This window comes from Gracilinanus agilis, chromosome 3, assembly GCF_016433145.1.
Source record: "Gracilinanus agilis isolate LMUSP501 chromosome 3, AgileGrace, whole genome shotgun sequence".
In the NCBI taxonomy this organism is placed as follows: domain Eukaryota; kingdom Metazoa; phylum Chordata; class Mammalia; order Didelphimorphia; family Didelphidae; genus Gracilinanus; species Gracilinanus agilis.
This window is the reverse complement of record NC_058132.1, coordinates 22,126,649-22,142,414: the sequence shown is the minus strand read 5'-3', so window position 1 is coordinate 22,142,414 and position 15,766 is coordinate 22,126,649. Positions and strand designations below refer to the sequence as shown.

Genomic DNA, 15,766 nt, shown 5'->3' with positions numbered 1-15,766 from the left:
GTACAAAAGGAAGAGCCTCAGACTGGGAATCAGGAGATACCTCACTCATGTCTAAAGATTTTGAATCCACAATTACATGTCTCCCGCCCAGCACTATGTTTTGCCCCCCATGAAGCAAGTTTTATCCATTCATAAAAGATTCTGGAAGTTCTGCTTTGATCTCTCCCCTTTCCTTTGGAGTTTCCTGCCCTTCACAATGAGAATAAGAATGTTGAAGGTGATCTTCTTCAAGCTTAGATATGGTCTTATACTAGGAAGCTAAGCCAATGGGGACTAATGTTCCCTGAGCCTTCCATTGCTCAAATAGAGCCCTTTCCTTTTCTCTAGTTGGCAAGTAAAGGCCTTGCCACCGAGAGAGGTGTTTGTCCCAGAACAATCTGTGAGCCACATCCAATAGGTCACCAGACTTCCTTCTTGGGTCATCCTGGGCCAGCTGCCTTAGGATTCATTTCCAAAATGTAATGAATAAGTTAATATTTCAGCCTTTTTGTCCTTTCTTCTTGTTATTTTGGTAGAGCTTGCACTCCCTCCCTGGGGTCCCTGTTGGGAATTTTAGAGTGAGGAAGAGTGAGGCTCCCACCAGTATCCAATAAAACCAAGTGGGACTGGCCAGGAAGGTGACAAATCTGAAGCCAACTAGTCACCTTTTGAAGTGTGGGGAGAATATGAAGGAACAGTGTGCCTGCTCCTGAGCAAGAAGACCATGGTAGGAGTTTCTGGAAGGTGCCTTGGCAACCACAGTGGATCCAATGCCTGCTATGTCATAATGACTAATGTTGGACTTCGAATGAGAAAGACCTGAGTTCAAATCCTATCTCAGAAAATTACTGTGTGACTTACTAGCAAGTCCCTATTTGTGTTTCAGTTTCCTCATCTCTAAAATGGGAATAATAATTTCTCCCTCATACCTCATAGGGTTGTTATATCCAATGAGACCACCTATACACGCTATTTATAAAACCTGAACATAGCCTGAACAAAGGTTCAGAGGAGGAAATGTACAGTGTCTGTGTCTGACTGCCAAAGGTACATATATGCTCTGAGCAGACATTGCATGACTCAAAGTATCTAAAAGGCTTGCTGCCTTTTTCTGAAGAGTTAAGATTTAATACCAGACTAAGGACACTGAAGGATTCTCTGTAGGCAATCAGGACTCATGAGCAGAGAAGAGACATGAGTACACACATATTTAATTGAAGGACCAATTCAATGCACTCGAGATGCTTAGCCCAAGGAAGAGAAGACTTGAGAGGGAGAGGAGACTTGTCTCCAAGGACTGGTAGAGTTATAATGGGATCTATGCCCCTGCCAAGGGATGCTCAGTGGGTTATAGTGATCAGATAGGGACTATTTCCTGATGTTGCCAATCTCTTTTCTCCTACAATCAACATTCAGGCTCACTTTTTTTCTTGTCTCTCCATCACAGATCAACTTTTTTAAAACCCTTACCTTATGCAATAGAATCGCTAGGCAATGGGTGTTAAGTGACTAGCTCAGGGTCACATAGCTACAAAGTGTCTGAGGCCAGACTGAACCCAGGAATTTCTATCTCTAGGTCTGGCTCTCAATCCACTGAGCAACCAAGCTGAACCCACAGATCAACTCTTAAGAGGGAGTCATGACTTCTCTTTCAGAAGAGGCTGGGATTATGATTGGGTTCCTGGTAGCAGTGACTCTGGTTGGGAACACTACTATTTTTTTAATCATAAAAATTGTAGAATAGAATTGGACTGCCTCTGACTCTCCTTTCTTCTAGTCTGCCTCCCAAAACAGGAGAGAGAAATCAAGACTATTCCTCTATTCCTTCACCTTCTCTAGGGGCCTGTTTTCTCCCTCCCTTCCCCAAGCTTGTGTTTCACAGTATTTACTGACCTGGATCTCATTGTTTTTCTTTTCTGGGTTATTCTTTCCTCCTCCTTTTCTAAGTTTTTCTCTAGGAAAGTTTTTACTTCTCCATTTTTAGAAGAAGAGGTGCTAAACCTAGACTTCTGTAGCCCCAAAATAGAAGAGATAAGATCTAGGAAGACAAGGAAAGAATGGAGAGGCAGAAAAGGGAACAGGGAGAGTGCAGACTGGAGATAAATTCAAAGGGAGATGGAGGAGAGCTGTCAGCAAGTTGTAGCTCAAGGAAACAGCCCCAGTGCCTTTCTTTGACTCCACAGGCCAAACAGGATCCAGTTTGTATGGACTTGACTCTGCTCATTCCTGCTCCAAGAATGATTAGGAATGCCTTGGAGAACTAAATTGAACAGGATTCCTGGACTGACTGCAACAATGCTGAGAACCTTAAACAGGCTTCCATACAAACCAATCCCTTCATGGGTGAGGATGGGCCCCAACATTTGCCCCACTGTGATCAGATGGAAACCAGGCTAGCTTAATCATCCCTGGCCTCAGATCGTCCTCTCTTGCAATAGGTCTACTCATGTCCTGTAGATGGTACTACCAGTACAGAAAGGGATCTGACTCATTATTTCAAGAAGTTTCAGAGAGCAGCAGTTGGCACCTAGTGTGGCCTAGGATATCTTAGCCTCTCTAGGCCTGTCTGTGGATAGAACTGACTTCAGTTTCCTGGAAAGATCAGGAAATCTCCAATTAAACACAAACATGGAAATCCTGAAAATCAAAAGAGAGTTTAATAAAATCAAAAGTAAAAAAAAATAAAAAGAACTAGGGTCTGCTTTTTAAAATAAAATAACAATAAAATAGATAAACCATTGGTTAATTTGATTAAAGAAAACAGAATTACTAATAGTGAAAAGTAAAAAGATCAATGAGTTACCAATGAAGTTGAAATTAAAGAATTTCTGAGGACTTATTTTGACCAATGATGTGCCAGCCAAACTGAAATCTAAGTGAAATGGATGAATACTTACAAAAATATGAATTGCTCAGATTGGACAGAATTTAAAATAGAATACTTCAATGACTTGATCTTATAAAAAGGCATTGAAGACACCACAAATGAGCTCTATAAAAAAAATCCCCAAGGTAAGACAGATTTACCAGTGAATCAGAATACTTAAGGAACAATGAATCTCAATGCTATATAATTTATCTTAAACATATAGGCAATGAGGGGCAGTGAGGTTCTCAGTGGTTAGCAGGGACTAGAGTCAGGAAGACTAGGGTTCAAATCTGGCCTCAGATACTTCCTGGCTGTATGACCCTAGGGCAAGTATCTTAACTGCCATTGCCTAGCTTTTACTTCTCATCTACCTTCGAAACAATACTTAGTATTGAATCTAAGATGGAAGGGAAGGGTTTTTTTAAAAATAGGTACAGAAAGAATCTCTCCAAATTCCTTTTGTGATACAAATATGGTTTTGATACCTAAATCAGGGAAAGCAAAAACAGAGAGCAAACTAGACATTTCACTAATGAACTTTGATGCAAATATTTTAAATAAAATACTAGCAAGGAGATTATAGCAATATATCAGAAAGATTATACACTATAACCAGGTGGGATTGATAACTGGCATGTAGGGCTGGTTCAATATTAGGAAAACCATATTTGAGTATGCTGATAATAATGACAACAAAAACCATGTTATTATATTCATTGGTGCAGAAAAAGCATTTGATAAAATATGAAAACACCATATATATACATATATATGTATATATATATATACTATTTATTGTTTTAAGATTTTTGCATCTATGTTCATTAAGGAGATTGGTCTATAGCAGTGATGGGCAAACTTTTTAAAGAGGGGGTGCCAAAGGAAAGGAAAAGAAAGGAAAGAGGAAAAAAGAGTGAAATATTTTTCTTATAGCCTGTATTGTTTTGTATTTGTCAGATTAGGAATAATGTCTTGTGGGCCAGATAGAACATTTCTGGGGGTCACATCAGGCCTGCGAGCTGTAGTTTGCCCATCTCTGGTCTATAGTTTTCTTTTTCTCTTTTTGTTCTACCTGACTTTTGGATCAATACCATATTTGTGTCATCTACGGAATTGGAACACCTTCTTTGCTTATTATGTCAAATCATTTGTATAGTATATTGGGATTAGTTGTTCTTTGAAAGCTTCATAGAATTCACTTGTGAATCCATCTGGTCTTGGGGATTTTTTCTTAGGGAGTTCTTTAATGGGTTATTCAATTTATTTTTCTGATATGAGATTATTTATGTATTCTATTTCTTCTGCTGTCAATCTAGGCAATTTATATATTTGTAAATATTCATCCATATCACCTAGATTGCTATATTTACTGACATATTATTGGGCAAAATAGTTTTAATTATTGCCTTAATTTCCTCTTCATTAGAGGTGAGGTATCCCTTTTCATCTCTGATACTGTTAATTTGGTTTTCTTCTTTCCTTTTTTTATTAGATTCACCAGTACTTTGTCAATTTTATTTGTTTTTTCAAAGTACTAGCTTCTAGTCTTATTAATTCAATAGCTTTTTTACTTTTGATTTTATTAATTTCTCCTTTAATTTTTATGATCTCTAATTTAGTTTTTATCTGGGGAGTTTTAATTTTTTGCTTTCTAGTTTTTGATTTGTATGCCCACTTCACTGATCTTTGCCCTCCCCAATTTGTTAATATATGGACTCAAGGATATAAAATTCCCCCTGAGTACTGCTTTGGCTGCATCCCACAGATTTTGGTAGGATGTCTCATTATTATTATTCTTCAATTAAATTATTAATTGTTTCTATGATTTGTTTTTTAATTAACTGATTTTGCAGAATCATATTATATAATTTCCAATTAATTCTTGATTTGCTTATCCATGTAACTTTACTAATTATTATTTTTAATGGATTATGGTCTAAAAAGGTTACATTCATTATTTCTGCTCATTGTCATTTGTTTGCCATATTTCTATGCCCTAGTAACATGGCCAGTCTTTGTGAATGTACCATGTGCTGCTGAAAAGAAAGTGTATTCTTTTTTGTTCCTATTTATTTTTCTCCACATATCTATTAACTCTAATTTTTCAAGGAGTTCATTCCTCTCTCTTACCTCTTTCTTATCTAATTTTTTGCTTTGATTTATCTAGATCTGATAGAGGAATATTTAGATCTCCTACTAGTATAGTTTTATTATCTATATCCTCCTTAAGCTCTGCCAGTTTCTCCTTTAGAAATCTGTATCCTATACTATTTGGTGCATACATGTTGAGTACTGATATATCCTCATTGTCTATACTGCCTTTTATCAGGATGTAATTACTTTCCCTATCTCTTTTAAAAAGATCTAGTTTTACTTTAGCTTTGTCAGTCAGATACCATAATTCCAACTCCTGCCTTTTTTTCCTCAGTTGAAGCCTGATAGATTTTGATCCACCCTTTAACTTTTACCCTGTGTATGTCCACCAGTCTCATGTATGTTTCTTGTAGACAACATATTCTAGGATTTTGGCTTCTAATCCACTCTGCTATTTGCTTCCGTTTTATGGGCGAGTTCATCCCATTCACATTCAGAGTCATGACTGTTAGCTGTGTATTCCCCATTTTCATAGTTATGCCCTTTCTTCTTTCACTATTTCCTTTTAAAATAGTGGTTTGTTTTTAATCAGTCCCTCTTATCTCCCTCCATAAGTTTTCTTCCCTTTCTGCTCCCTCCCTTTCTGTTCCCCTCTTATGATTTTTAAGGCCTATTAAATTCCCTCCACCCTCTCTTTCTCTCCATTTTTGAACTCCCCACCCCACTATCCCCCTTGGTTTTTCCCTTCTGACTTTCCCCATAGAGTAAGATAGAATTCGCTATCCCAATTGATCTAGGTGCACTTCCCTCTCAAAATTGATTCCATTGAGAGTAAGGTTTAAGTATTTCCTATTAAGACCCTCTTCCTCTCTTTCTTATAATAGTATTTTTGTCCTCTCCCCATTCCATGCCCCTGTTTTGTGTGATATAGATTATCTTATTTTTCTTATACCTTCAAGTTTCTCTTGGTGCCATCTTCTATTTCCCTCACCACTTTTCTTTTACTGCATATCATCTTAGACCAATGTATCCCTATGAGTAATTCTTCTAATTACTATAGTAACAGATTAGCAATTAGAGAAGAAAAAGAAATTGAAGATATTAAAATAGGCAATGAGGAGACCAAGCTATCACTCTTTGGAGATATGATGGTTTACTTAAAAAATCCTAGAGAATTAACTAAATAGCTAGTGGAATTAATTGACAACTTTAGCAAAGTTGCAGGATACAAACTAAACCCACATAAATGATCAGCATTTCTATATATTTCCAACACATCACAGCAGCAAGAGGTAGAAAGAGAAACACCATATAAAACCACCCCAGACAATATAAAATACTTAGAAATCTATCTACCAAAACAAACACAGGAATTATATGAACACAACTACAAAACACTTTCCAAACAATTAAAACTAGATCTAAACAGTTGGAAAAACATTAATTGCTCATGGGTAGAATGAGCTAACATAATAAAAATGACCATCCTACACAAATTGATTTACTTATTTAGTACCATACCTATTATAAAACTACCAAGAAAGTTTTTTTTTTTACTGAATTAGAAAAGAACTATAACCAAGCTCATTTGGAAAAGCAAAAGATTGAGAATACCAAGGGAATTAATAATAAAAAATGTGAAGGATGGTTGCCCAGCAGTACCAGATCTTAAACTGTACTATAAAGCAGGAGTTGTCAAAACAATATGGTACTGATGAAGAGACAGAAGGGAGGATCAGTGGAATATATTTGAGGTAAGTGACCTCAGTGAGGCAGTCTATGATAAATCCAAAGAGTCCAGCTTTTGAGACAAAAACCCACTATTTGTCAAAAACTTCTGGGAAAATTGGAAGACTAGATCAACATCTCACACCCTATACCAAGATAAATTCAGAATGGGTGAATAACTTGAATATAAAGAAGGAAACTATAAATAATTTAGGTGAGCATGGAATAATATACTTGTCAGATTTTTGGGAAAGGAAAGATTTTAAATCCAAGCAAGAGTTAGAAAAAATTACAAATTGTAAAATAAAAAATTTTGATTACATTAAATTATAAAGTTTTTGTACAAACAAAACCAATGCAATCAAAATTAGAAGGGAAGCAACAAATTGGGAAAAAAACCTTTATAACAAAAAACTCTGACAAAGGTCTAATTACTCAAATATATAAGGAGCTAAAGGAATTGTACAACAAATCAAGCTATTCCCCAATTGATAAATGGGCAAGGGACATGAATAGGTGATTTTCAGATGAAGAAATCAAAACTATCAACAAACACATGAAAAAGTATTTTAAATCTCTTTTAATTAGAGAAATGCAAATCAAAACAGCTCTGAGGTACCACCTCACACCTAGCAGATTGGCTAACATGACAGCAAAGGAAAGTAATAAGTGTTGTAGGGAATGTGGCAAAATTGGGACAATAATGCATTGCTGGTGGATTTGTGAATTGATCCAACCATTCTGGATGGAAATTTGGAAGTATGCCCAGAGGGTACTAAAAGACTGTCTGCCCTTTGATCCAGCCATACCACTGCTGGATTTATACCCCAAAGAGATCATAGGGAAAAAGTCTTGTACAAAAATATTTATAGTCACATTCTTCGTGGTGGCAAAAAATTGGAAAACAAGGGAATGTGCTTCATTTGGGGAATGGCTGAATAAACTGTGGTATCTGTTGGTGTTGGAGATCAAAGCAGAACTTCCAGAATCTTTTATGAATGGATAAAACCCAGTTGAATTGAGCATTGGCTACAGGGAGAATGGGTTTGGGGGGAGAGGGAAAGAAGATGAATGATGTAATCTTGGAAAAATATTCTAATAAAACCACCACAAAATGCAGGAATCAGTGGAGCCTTTCTTATAAGTAAATGCATCTAAAATGAAAAGCAAACACTATAATTGGGATTAAATAGAAGAAAAAAGCATTCCTGATAAATTCAAGGATGAAGCAAAAAAGTCCATTTTCACCTCTATTATTCAATATTAGTCAACATTGTAATAGAAATTCTTTTGTTATTGTTGTTCAGTTGTGTCTATCTCTTCATAACCCCATTTTGGGCAACTTCTTGGCAAAGATGCTGGATATTTAATGAAAGAGAACTTTAATAGATTCCTGAAAAAAAGATCCAAGCTGGATAAAAAATTTGACTCTCAAATACAAGACTCAAGAAAAGCATAAAAAAGCAAAGAGGAAAAAGAAATCAGAATGGGGTCACTAAGTTTAAACTGTTTATTTTCTTATATGAGAAGATGGTACTTATAATTCCTAAGAATTTTGTCATTGTTAGAAGGAGGATAGAAGGGCAGCTGGGTGACTCAGTGGATGGAGAGTCAAGCCCAGAGATAGGAGGTCCTAGGTTCAAATCTAGTCTCAGACACTTCCCAGCTGTGATACCCTGGGCAAATCACTTAGCCCCCATTGCCTAGCTCTTATCACTCTTCTTCCTGGGAACCAACATATAGTATCATTTCTAAGATGAAAAGTAAGGATTGAAAAAAAAAAGATACATAGACAGAGGGCATGGGTATGAATTGACTATATGGGATGATTAAAAGTGAATAAAATTAAGGAGTGAGAAAGAATGATGAACTGGGAAAAGAAAGGAGAGAGAGAAGAGGGGAAATTATGTCACATTAAAGTAACCCATGAGGAAGACCTTTTATAATGGAGGGGGAAATGGGGAGTGGCAGGCAAAGCTTGAACCCTACAGTCAACAGAATTGGATCAAAGAGGGAATAACACACTGTAGGTTGGGCATAGAAATCTACATTACCCAACAGGGAAGAAAGAGGGAGAAGGTAGAAGGGATAGAAGGGAAATGATACAAAGGAGGGAAGAGGAAAACAAACGTTTGAGGAGAAGCACAGGAAAAAGAGAGGTAGAAGGATAAAGGGGGGGAGGAAATAGAGTGGAAGGAAATACAGAACTAGTAATTATAACTATGAATGTGAATGGCATGCATATAATGGAAAGAGATAACAGAATTGATTCAGAAACAGAATCTAACAAGGTGTAATTTATAAGTGTTACACGTAAAGCAGAGTAATGCTGAGTGAAAATTAGGGGCTACAGCAGAATCTATTAGAGTACATCAGAGGTTAACAAGTATTAGGGTAGAAATCATGATCTCAGACAAAGGAAAATGCAAAATAGATCTAATTAAAAGGGAGACACTGGGAAACTATTTTGCTAAAAGATACTGTTTTTGATTAAAATTCTCTGCAGACCATATCTTAATTTTTAAATATAATTATAATAGCAGGTTAGAGAAAGATAAAGTGCATGCTGCATGTGCTCAGCTGACTAGCTCTCCTGGTTATCCACTCTGTAAGGAGGTTGCTCAAGACTAGATCCAGATCATGGGCCTCTTCAGTTGTCGGTTCCAATTGAGTGGGATAAATGTGAGTGCTATCCTGATCAAATTAAAAACCTGGAGTCCTAAAGGGAGAGTAGAGTAGAAGAGACAGCAGTTTCTTTCTTCTTTCTCATGAGAGAGGGCACATGACTAGGTGGGGAAAACGCAATGCATGGGCTTCAAAGACAAACATTATAGAGGTTTCTGTTGTGGGAACTCCACCCCCCAACCCCCATCCTCTGTCTGACTCCTTCTGGTGGAAGGGGGACACAGGACTTACAGTCTAGGTGTGAAGTCCATGCCAATCAGAAAATAGAAAGATATATAGCATGAGATCCTTGCTAGCCCCTACTTGGGAGGAGGCAGGTTCTGGGGAGGGAACCATGTTCTTGAAAGTGACTCTCTTAGCTTTTACAGGTATTGAAGGGTAATCTACTGCCTTCCTTGTTTCTTGAGCTGTGTCAGAATGTCCTTACACAGGGATCACAAGGATCCTCCAATCGCCCTGACTCACCAGGCCTGTCTCCTAAATCTACCAAGCACGTCATCAAAAAGTCCTTAACACTAAAGCAGACTTGCTTCCAACCTTCCATTCTTTATTTTGGGTGTAAGCTGGATGCTTTACCTTGAGAAGAACACACTTAATTTTATTTCACTCTTATGGGAATAGTCTGGCTTTCTGTCCCCTCTACCAGTTCATGCTCATCACAACATCCCTTTCTGAAGCCTCTTTGATTGCTGGACTCAGACTTTGCTCCAGACAAGAGGCAGATCTACTGGACTCCAGGAGTAACCACTCCATGTTTGGAAGGGCAGCACAAAGCTTCTACAGCATTTCCTAGCAGGGAAGACAAGAGAAGAGACGACTCCACCATTGGCCTCAAAGACCAGTCAGAGGTTCAGATGTAAGACTTTTTGCATTAAAATCAAAAGGTTCCTTTTAAGGTTCTAAAAAAAGGTTATTTTCACAGTCCCATACACAATGAAATAATATCAATACTAAATATACATACACCAAACAGTATGCCATTCAAATTCTACTTTGTCAGATGCATTGGCTTATAATCATGCAAAAGACCTTCTAATAATTGCTTTTATATCTCTTCTTTCGTGGCCAATTCATTCTTATCATTTTTTATACTGATAGTTCAGTTTTCTTCTTTCTTTCCTTAAAAAATTAACAACCAGTGTTTTTTTTCATAAAATAGCTCTTTTTCTTAGTTATTAGTTCAATGATTTTCTTACTTTCAACTCTATTAATCTCTCTTTTGATTTTTAGGATTTCTCTTTTGGCATTTAATTGGATTTAAAAAATTTGTTCTTTTAAAATTCTTTTTAGTTGTATGTCTAATTCATTGATTTCCCCTTTTCTTTATTTTATTGATGTAAGTATTTAGAGAGGTAAACTTTCCCCTAAATACTGTTGGAGCTACATCTCATTAATTTTAGAATTTTCTGACTTCTGGGTTAAGATGGTGGCAGAGTAGAAGCAGCTTACTTAACCTCTCCTAACCCACACATATAGAACTCCTCAAGAAGACATAAAAACAAATTCAGATGAATGAAGGGACCCCACAACAGGGCGCAGCATTGAAGGTATGTGGAATTGGGGCATTTCCATTCTATAAGGGAGTGAAACAGCTCTCACTAAAATGTGAGCTGAACAACCCCCTCCCCCCACACCACTTGGAGTGCCAAAGCCAGCACAAAAGAGTTAAAGCAATTTTGGGTCACCCATTAAGTCATTCGCAGCCACCTGGGAACACCAGGGCCTGCTCTGGAGAGCCTAGGACTGTGTTTTGTCCCAAGGAGGCAGTTCATACACATTTGCAGAAGATTCTGGAAGTCCCAGTTTTGGGCTCTCTCCTTTCCTTAGGAGTTTTCTTCCCTATAAAATGAGAATGAGAATGTTGAAGGTGATCTTCTTCAAGCTCAGATAGGGTCTTATGCTGGGAAGCTAAGGCAATGGGGACTAATTTCCCTGAGCCTTCAAGTCACAATGAAAGCCCTTTCCTTATCTCTATGGGCAGGTAGGCCTTGCACTGAGAGAGGTTATGTGTCCCAGAACAATCTCTGGGCACATCCAGTAGACTCACCAGACTTCCTTCTTATGTCATCCTTGGTCAGCTGTCTTAGGATTCATTTCCAAAGTGGAATGAATTAGTTAGAAATATTTCAGCTTCCTTGACCTTTCTTCTTGTTATTTGGTAGAGTTTGCACTCCCTCCCTTGGTCCCTATTGTTTTGGGTGAGGAAGAGTGAGCCTCCCACTTATATCCAGTAAATCCTAGTGGGAGTGGCCTCACTTATTTTCTCACAAGGTTGCATATTATTTAAAATTATGAGTCTGTTTGTAGCTTAATAACTTTATTAAATGAAAGTAGTAGTAGTAGTAATAAAGAGAAAGATACAGAGATACTTAGTGTGTAAAAGGAATTTCCTTCCCCTTTGTCTTTTTGTTTGACTTCATCAATTAGTGGACTAGAGGTTGTTTACCATTGAGATGTGTAGACAAACCCTCAGAGATGGGTAGTTGAAACCAAAGAGACTAGAAACTGATCCTACAGACAGATCCCCACTATGATGTGCCAGGCAAATTAAGGAAATAGGATTGGTTCCTGCGATGTGATGGGGAGAGTTAGTGGGTAAAGAAACTGCTTATGAGGTCAGACCAAGGGACTGCTCACTATCTCTTTCCCACACTCTTCTGGCTGGAGCTTGGAACCTGAAGGAACCCCTGTTGGTGGTGAGCTTCATTACATCAAAAAGCAAATAGGGTTATCAGCTAATCAACTCTACCTCTTTCCTACATTTCCCTCTCTTTCCTATTACTACTTTGAAGTAATAAAGCTACTAAAACAACTAGCAGCCTCATAATTTAATTATTATAATTTGAAATGGACTGAAGGAAAGACCACGGGAGAGATTACGGGGCAGCCATTGAAGTTGCAGTCCTAGAAGTCCGGAGACAAAGGTTGTATGTTACTGGGACAGAAGAGGATAATCCAATATCAACAACAATGTCAATCACAACAACTCAAATGCTTTTTGTACCCATCATGTAAAGAGGACTTTCTTCACATAGAATCCTATTATATACAGAGCAAAAGATTATCCATTTTTCCTAATGAAGAAACTGAGGTAAACTTACTATACAAATAGTAGACAAGAAAGGAAGGGTTCTATCCAAATTTCATGATTCTGAGCTCAGGGCTCCTTCTACAACAACACTGTGCCATGGAACCAGGAGAGCAAAATGCCATTTATCTCTGTTTCTCTCATGCCAGGGAAGGTGAAAGCCCAACACAAAGTTGGGGGCCAAATCCAGCTACTCACCATAGATTGTAAGAGTCTTGTCTTTGGTGCGCCTCAAGCGAGAAATTGAGTTAAATGCCTGACAGGTATAGGTTCCAGCGTGATTCACGGACGCAGTAGCAGAGAATGTAGCTGAGTTACTCAAAGTTTTTCCCTTGTGAATCCAAGTGAATTGGGCCGGTGGGTTAGATACAGCAGAACAACTCAACTGAATACGTTCCCCTACATTGTAGTGATCAGCTGCAGGGGCAATCATGGCGGTGTCTGGGCCATCTGGAAGAAAGATAAGAATTCCATATTGAGGTTATGGCCAAAAGAAGGGGCATCTCCTATTCTGTAACCCATCAACAGGGACCACTATGGCTGCGTGATATTCATTTGAGCTGGGAAATTCACAGCTCTTCCTCTACTTTAAGAATTTGGATCTGAATATGGAGGATCTTAGGGCTTTCCCCAGGTTCAGCACCATGACTGGCCACCCTCCACCAGAAAGCATGACAAGGCCAATCTGGGCTCCCTAAAGTTTAAGGGGGATGGGAACCTTAGAACTTTGATCTTTAGCACTCAGAGAAGTGACTGAATTAGGCTGACCTCTGTGAACACACCACCAGGCTATAATTATGCACCATATAGGAAGAACACATTTACTCACAGGTAACATTCACTATGAATGGATCACTCCTATTGCGACTAATTGGATTCACGATTTCACACACAAAGGGTCTTTTGTCTTCTCTTGGCATACTGCGTATAGTGAGTGTCCTGTTATCCCGGGACAGCCGTATCCTGTCACCAGATGGGGCACGTTGGTCTATGAACCACCGGTACGTGACTACTACACCCGTAGCCTGGCATGTCAATGAGAAATTGTCCTTGTTCTCCACTGGGGCCATGTTAGAGCTGATGATGGTAGGTTTGGATAGTGGCCCTGTGCAGAAAATTGAAAGAAAATAACTGTGTTGGTTCTTTTTCTTACCTTATAACCAAAGAACTGGTTTGGAAGTAGCCTCTCTGAGACCTTGGCAAGGCTGGAGGCCAGAGACCAAGAACCTGTGATTTCAATGGCAAGGACAGCCCTTTCTCTGGTGCAGATCACAACTTCTCCAGGCCTTAGGAAAAGTTCATCTTCAGTTCCAGTGGCTGACAAAGACATTCACATGGAGCCCAAGTCCCTGGTGCTCAATCTTTCCAGACTGAGGCAATTTGTCCCAGTGATGACAGCCCCACATCCAGCACCTGTACTTGGATTTGAGACCTTCCTAGCCTGGCAGGACCACTGAGAGTTTATGTTTCCTTGGCCTGGACTCCAAGAAGCCAGGGTTACTTACCTCCATGCCTTGATGAGGAAATTGGTGGTGGCTGGAGGATGGGCTAGGGAAAGACCACAGGGAGATTGTGCTCATTAAGAGAAACATTACTTTAACTCTGAAGAGGAAAGAAAAGGAAAGGCAGAGAGTGGGAACAGGTCAGTTACCAGCAGGGTACAAAAGAAATGCCCTCAGACTGGGAATCAGGAGAGACCTAGCTCAAGTTTAGAGATTTTGAACCCACAATAACACCTCTCATGCCTAGGATGATGATTTTCTCCCAGGAGAAAGTTCACATCCATTTACACAAGATTCTGAAAGTCTTTGCTTTGGGCTATCCCCTTTCCTTAAAAGTTTCCTGCCCTAGGGACATGGATAGGCAATTCTCAGAAAAGGAAATCAGAACTATCAATAAGCACATGAGAAAGTGTTCTAAATCTCTAATAATTAGAGAAATGCAAATCAAAACATCTGTGAGGTATCACCTCACACTTAGCAGATTGGCTAAAATGACACCAAGGGAGAGTAAGGACTGTTGGAGGAGTTGTGGCAAAATTGGGATATTAATGCATTGCTGGTGGAATTATGAACTGATCCAACCATTCTGTATGGCAATTTGGAACTATGCTTAAAGGGCCTTAAAAGACTATCTGCCTTTTGATCCAGCCATAGCACTGCTTGGATTATACCCCAAAAAGATAATAAGGAAAAAGGCTTGTACAAAAATATTTATAGCTGCGCTCTTTGTGGTGGCAAAAAATTGGAAAATGAGAGAAGGTCCTTCAATTGGGGAATGCCTGAACAAAATGTGGTATCTGTTGGTGATGGAATACTATTGTGCTCAAAGGAATAAAGAACTGGAGGAATTCCATGTGAACTGGAATGACCTCCAGGAATTGATTCAGCAAGGCTGGAGACCAGAGACCAAGAACCTGTAATTTCAGTGGCAAGGACAGCCCTTTCTCTGGTGCAGATCACAACTTCTTCAGGCCTTAAGAAGAGTTCATCTTCAGTTCCTGTGGCTGACAAAGACATTCACATGGAGCCCAAGTCCCTGGTGCTCAGTCTTTCTGGGCTGAGGCAAGCTGGTCTGGGGATGACAGACCCCTTCATCCAGCACCTGTGCTTGTACTTGAGGCCTTTCTAGCCTGGGATGACTATGGAGATTTTGTTTCCTTGGCCTGTAGTACTCAAAAAAGCCAGGATTGCTTATCTCCACACCATGTTGAGCATATTTTTGGAGACTGGAGAGGATGGACTAGGGACAGGCCACAGGGAAATTGTGCTCAGAAAGAGAAACATTACATTAACTCTGAAGAGGGTATAAAAGAAAGGCAGAGAGTGGGAATAGATCAGTTACCAGCAGGGTACAAAAGGAAGAGCCTCAGACTGGGAGTCAGGAGAGACTTTGTTCAAGTCTAGAGATTTTTGAACTCACAATAACATGTCTCATGCCTAGGACTGTGTTTTGCCCCCAGGAGGCAGTTCATACACATTTACAGAACATTCTGGAAGTCCCTGCTTGGACTCTCTCCTTTCTTTTGGAGTTTCTTGCCCCACACAATGAGAATGAGAATGTTGAATGTGATCTACTTCAAGGTCAGATACGGACTTATTCTAGGAAGCTAAGCCAATGGGGACTCATTTTCCTTGAGCCTTCATGGCCCAAGGAAAGCCCTTTCCTTATCTCTAGTTGGCAGGTAGAAGCCTTGCCACTGAGAGAGGTGTTTGTCCCAGAACAATCTCTGGGTACATCCAGTAGGTCACCAGACTTCCTTCTTGGGTCATCCTTGCCCAGCTGTCTTAGGATTTGTTTCCAAAGTGGAATGAATAAGTTAG

General features: G+C 39.1%; 1 protein-coding gene across 1 annotated transcript in view; it reads right to left on the bottom strand.

The window, feature by feature from the left end:
* LOC123240848 (hemicentin-1-like) overlaps positions 1-15,766 on the bottom strand; it is a 106,840-nt gene that overhangs the window by 77,131 nt on the left and 13,943 nt on the right. Inside the window, exons 7-8 of the mRNA XM_044668562.1 lie at positions 13,273-13,548; positions 12,642-12,893 (exon numbers count right to left, since the gene is read on the bottom strand). Of these exons, the coding sequence (XP_044524497.1) occupies positions 12,642-12,893; positions 13,273-13,548 (528 nt within the window). The remainder of the gene's footprint in view (positions 1-12,641; positions 12,894-13,272; positions 13,549-15,766) is intronic.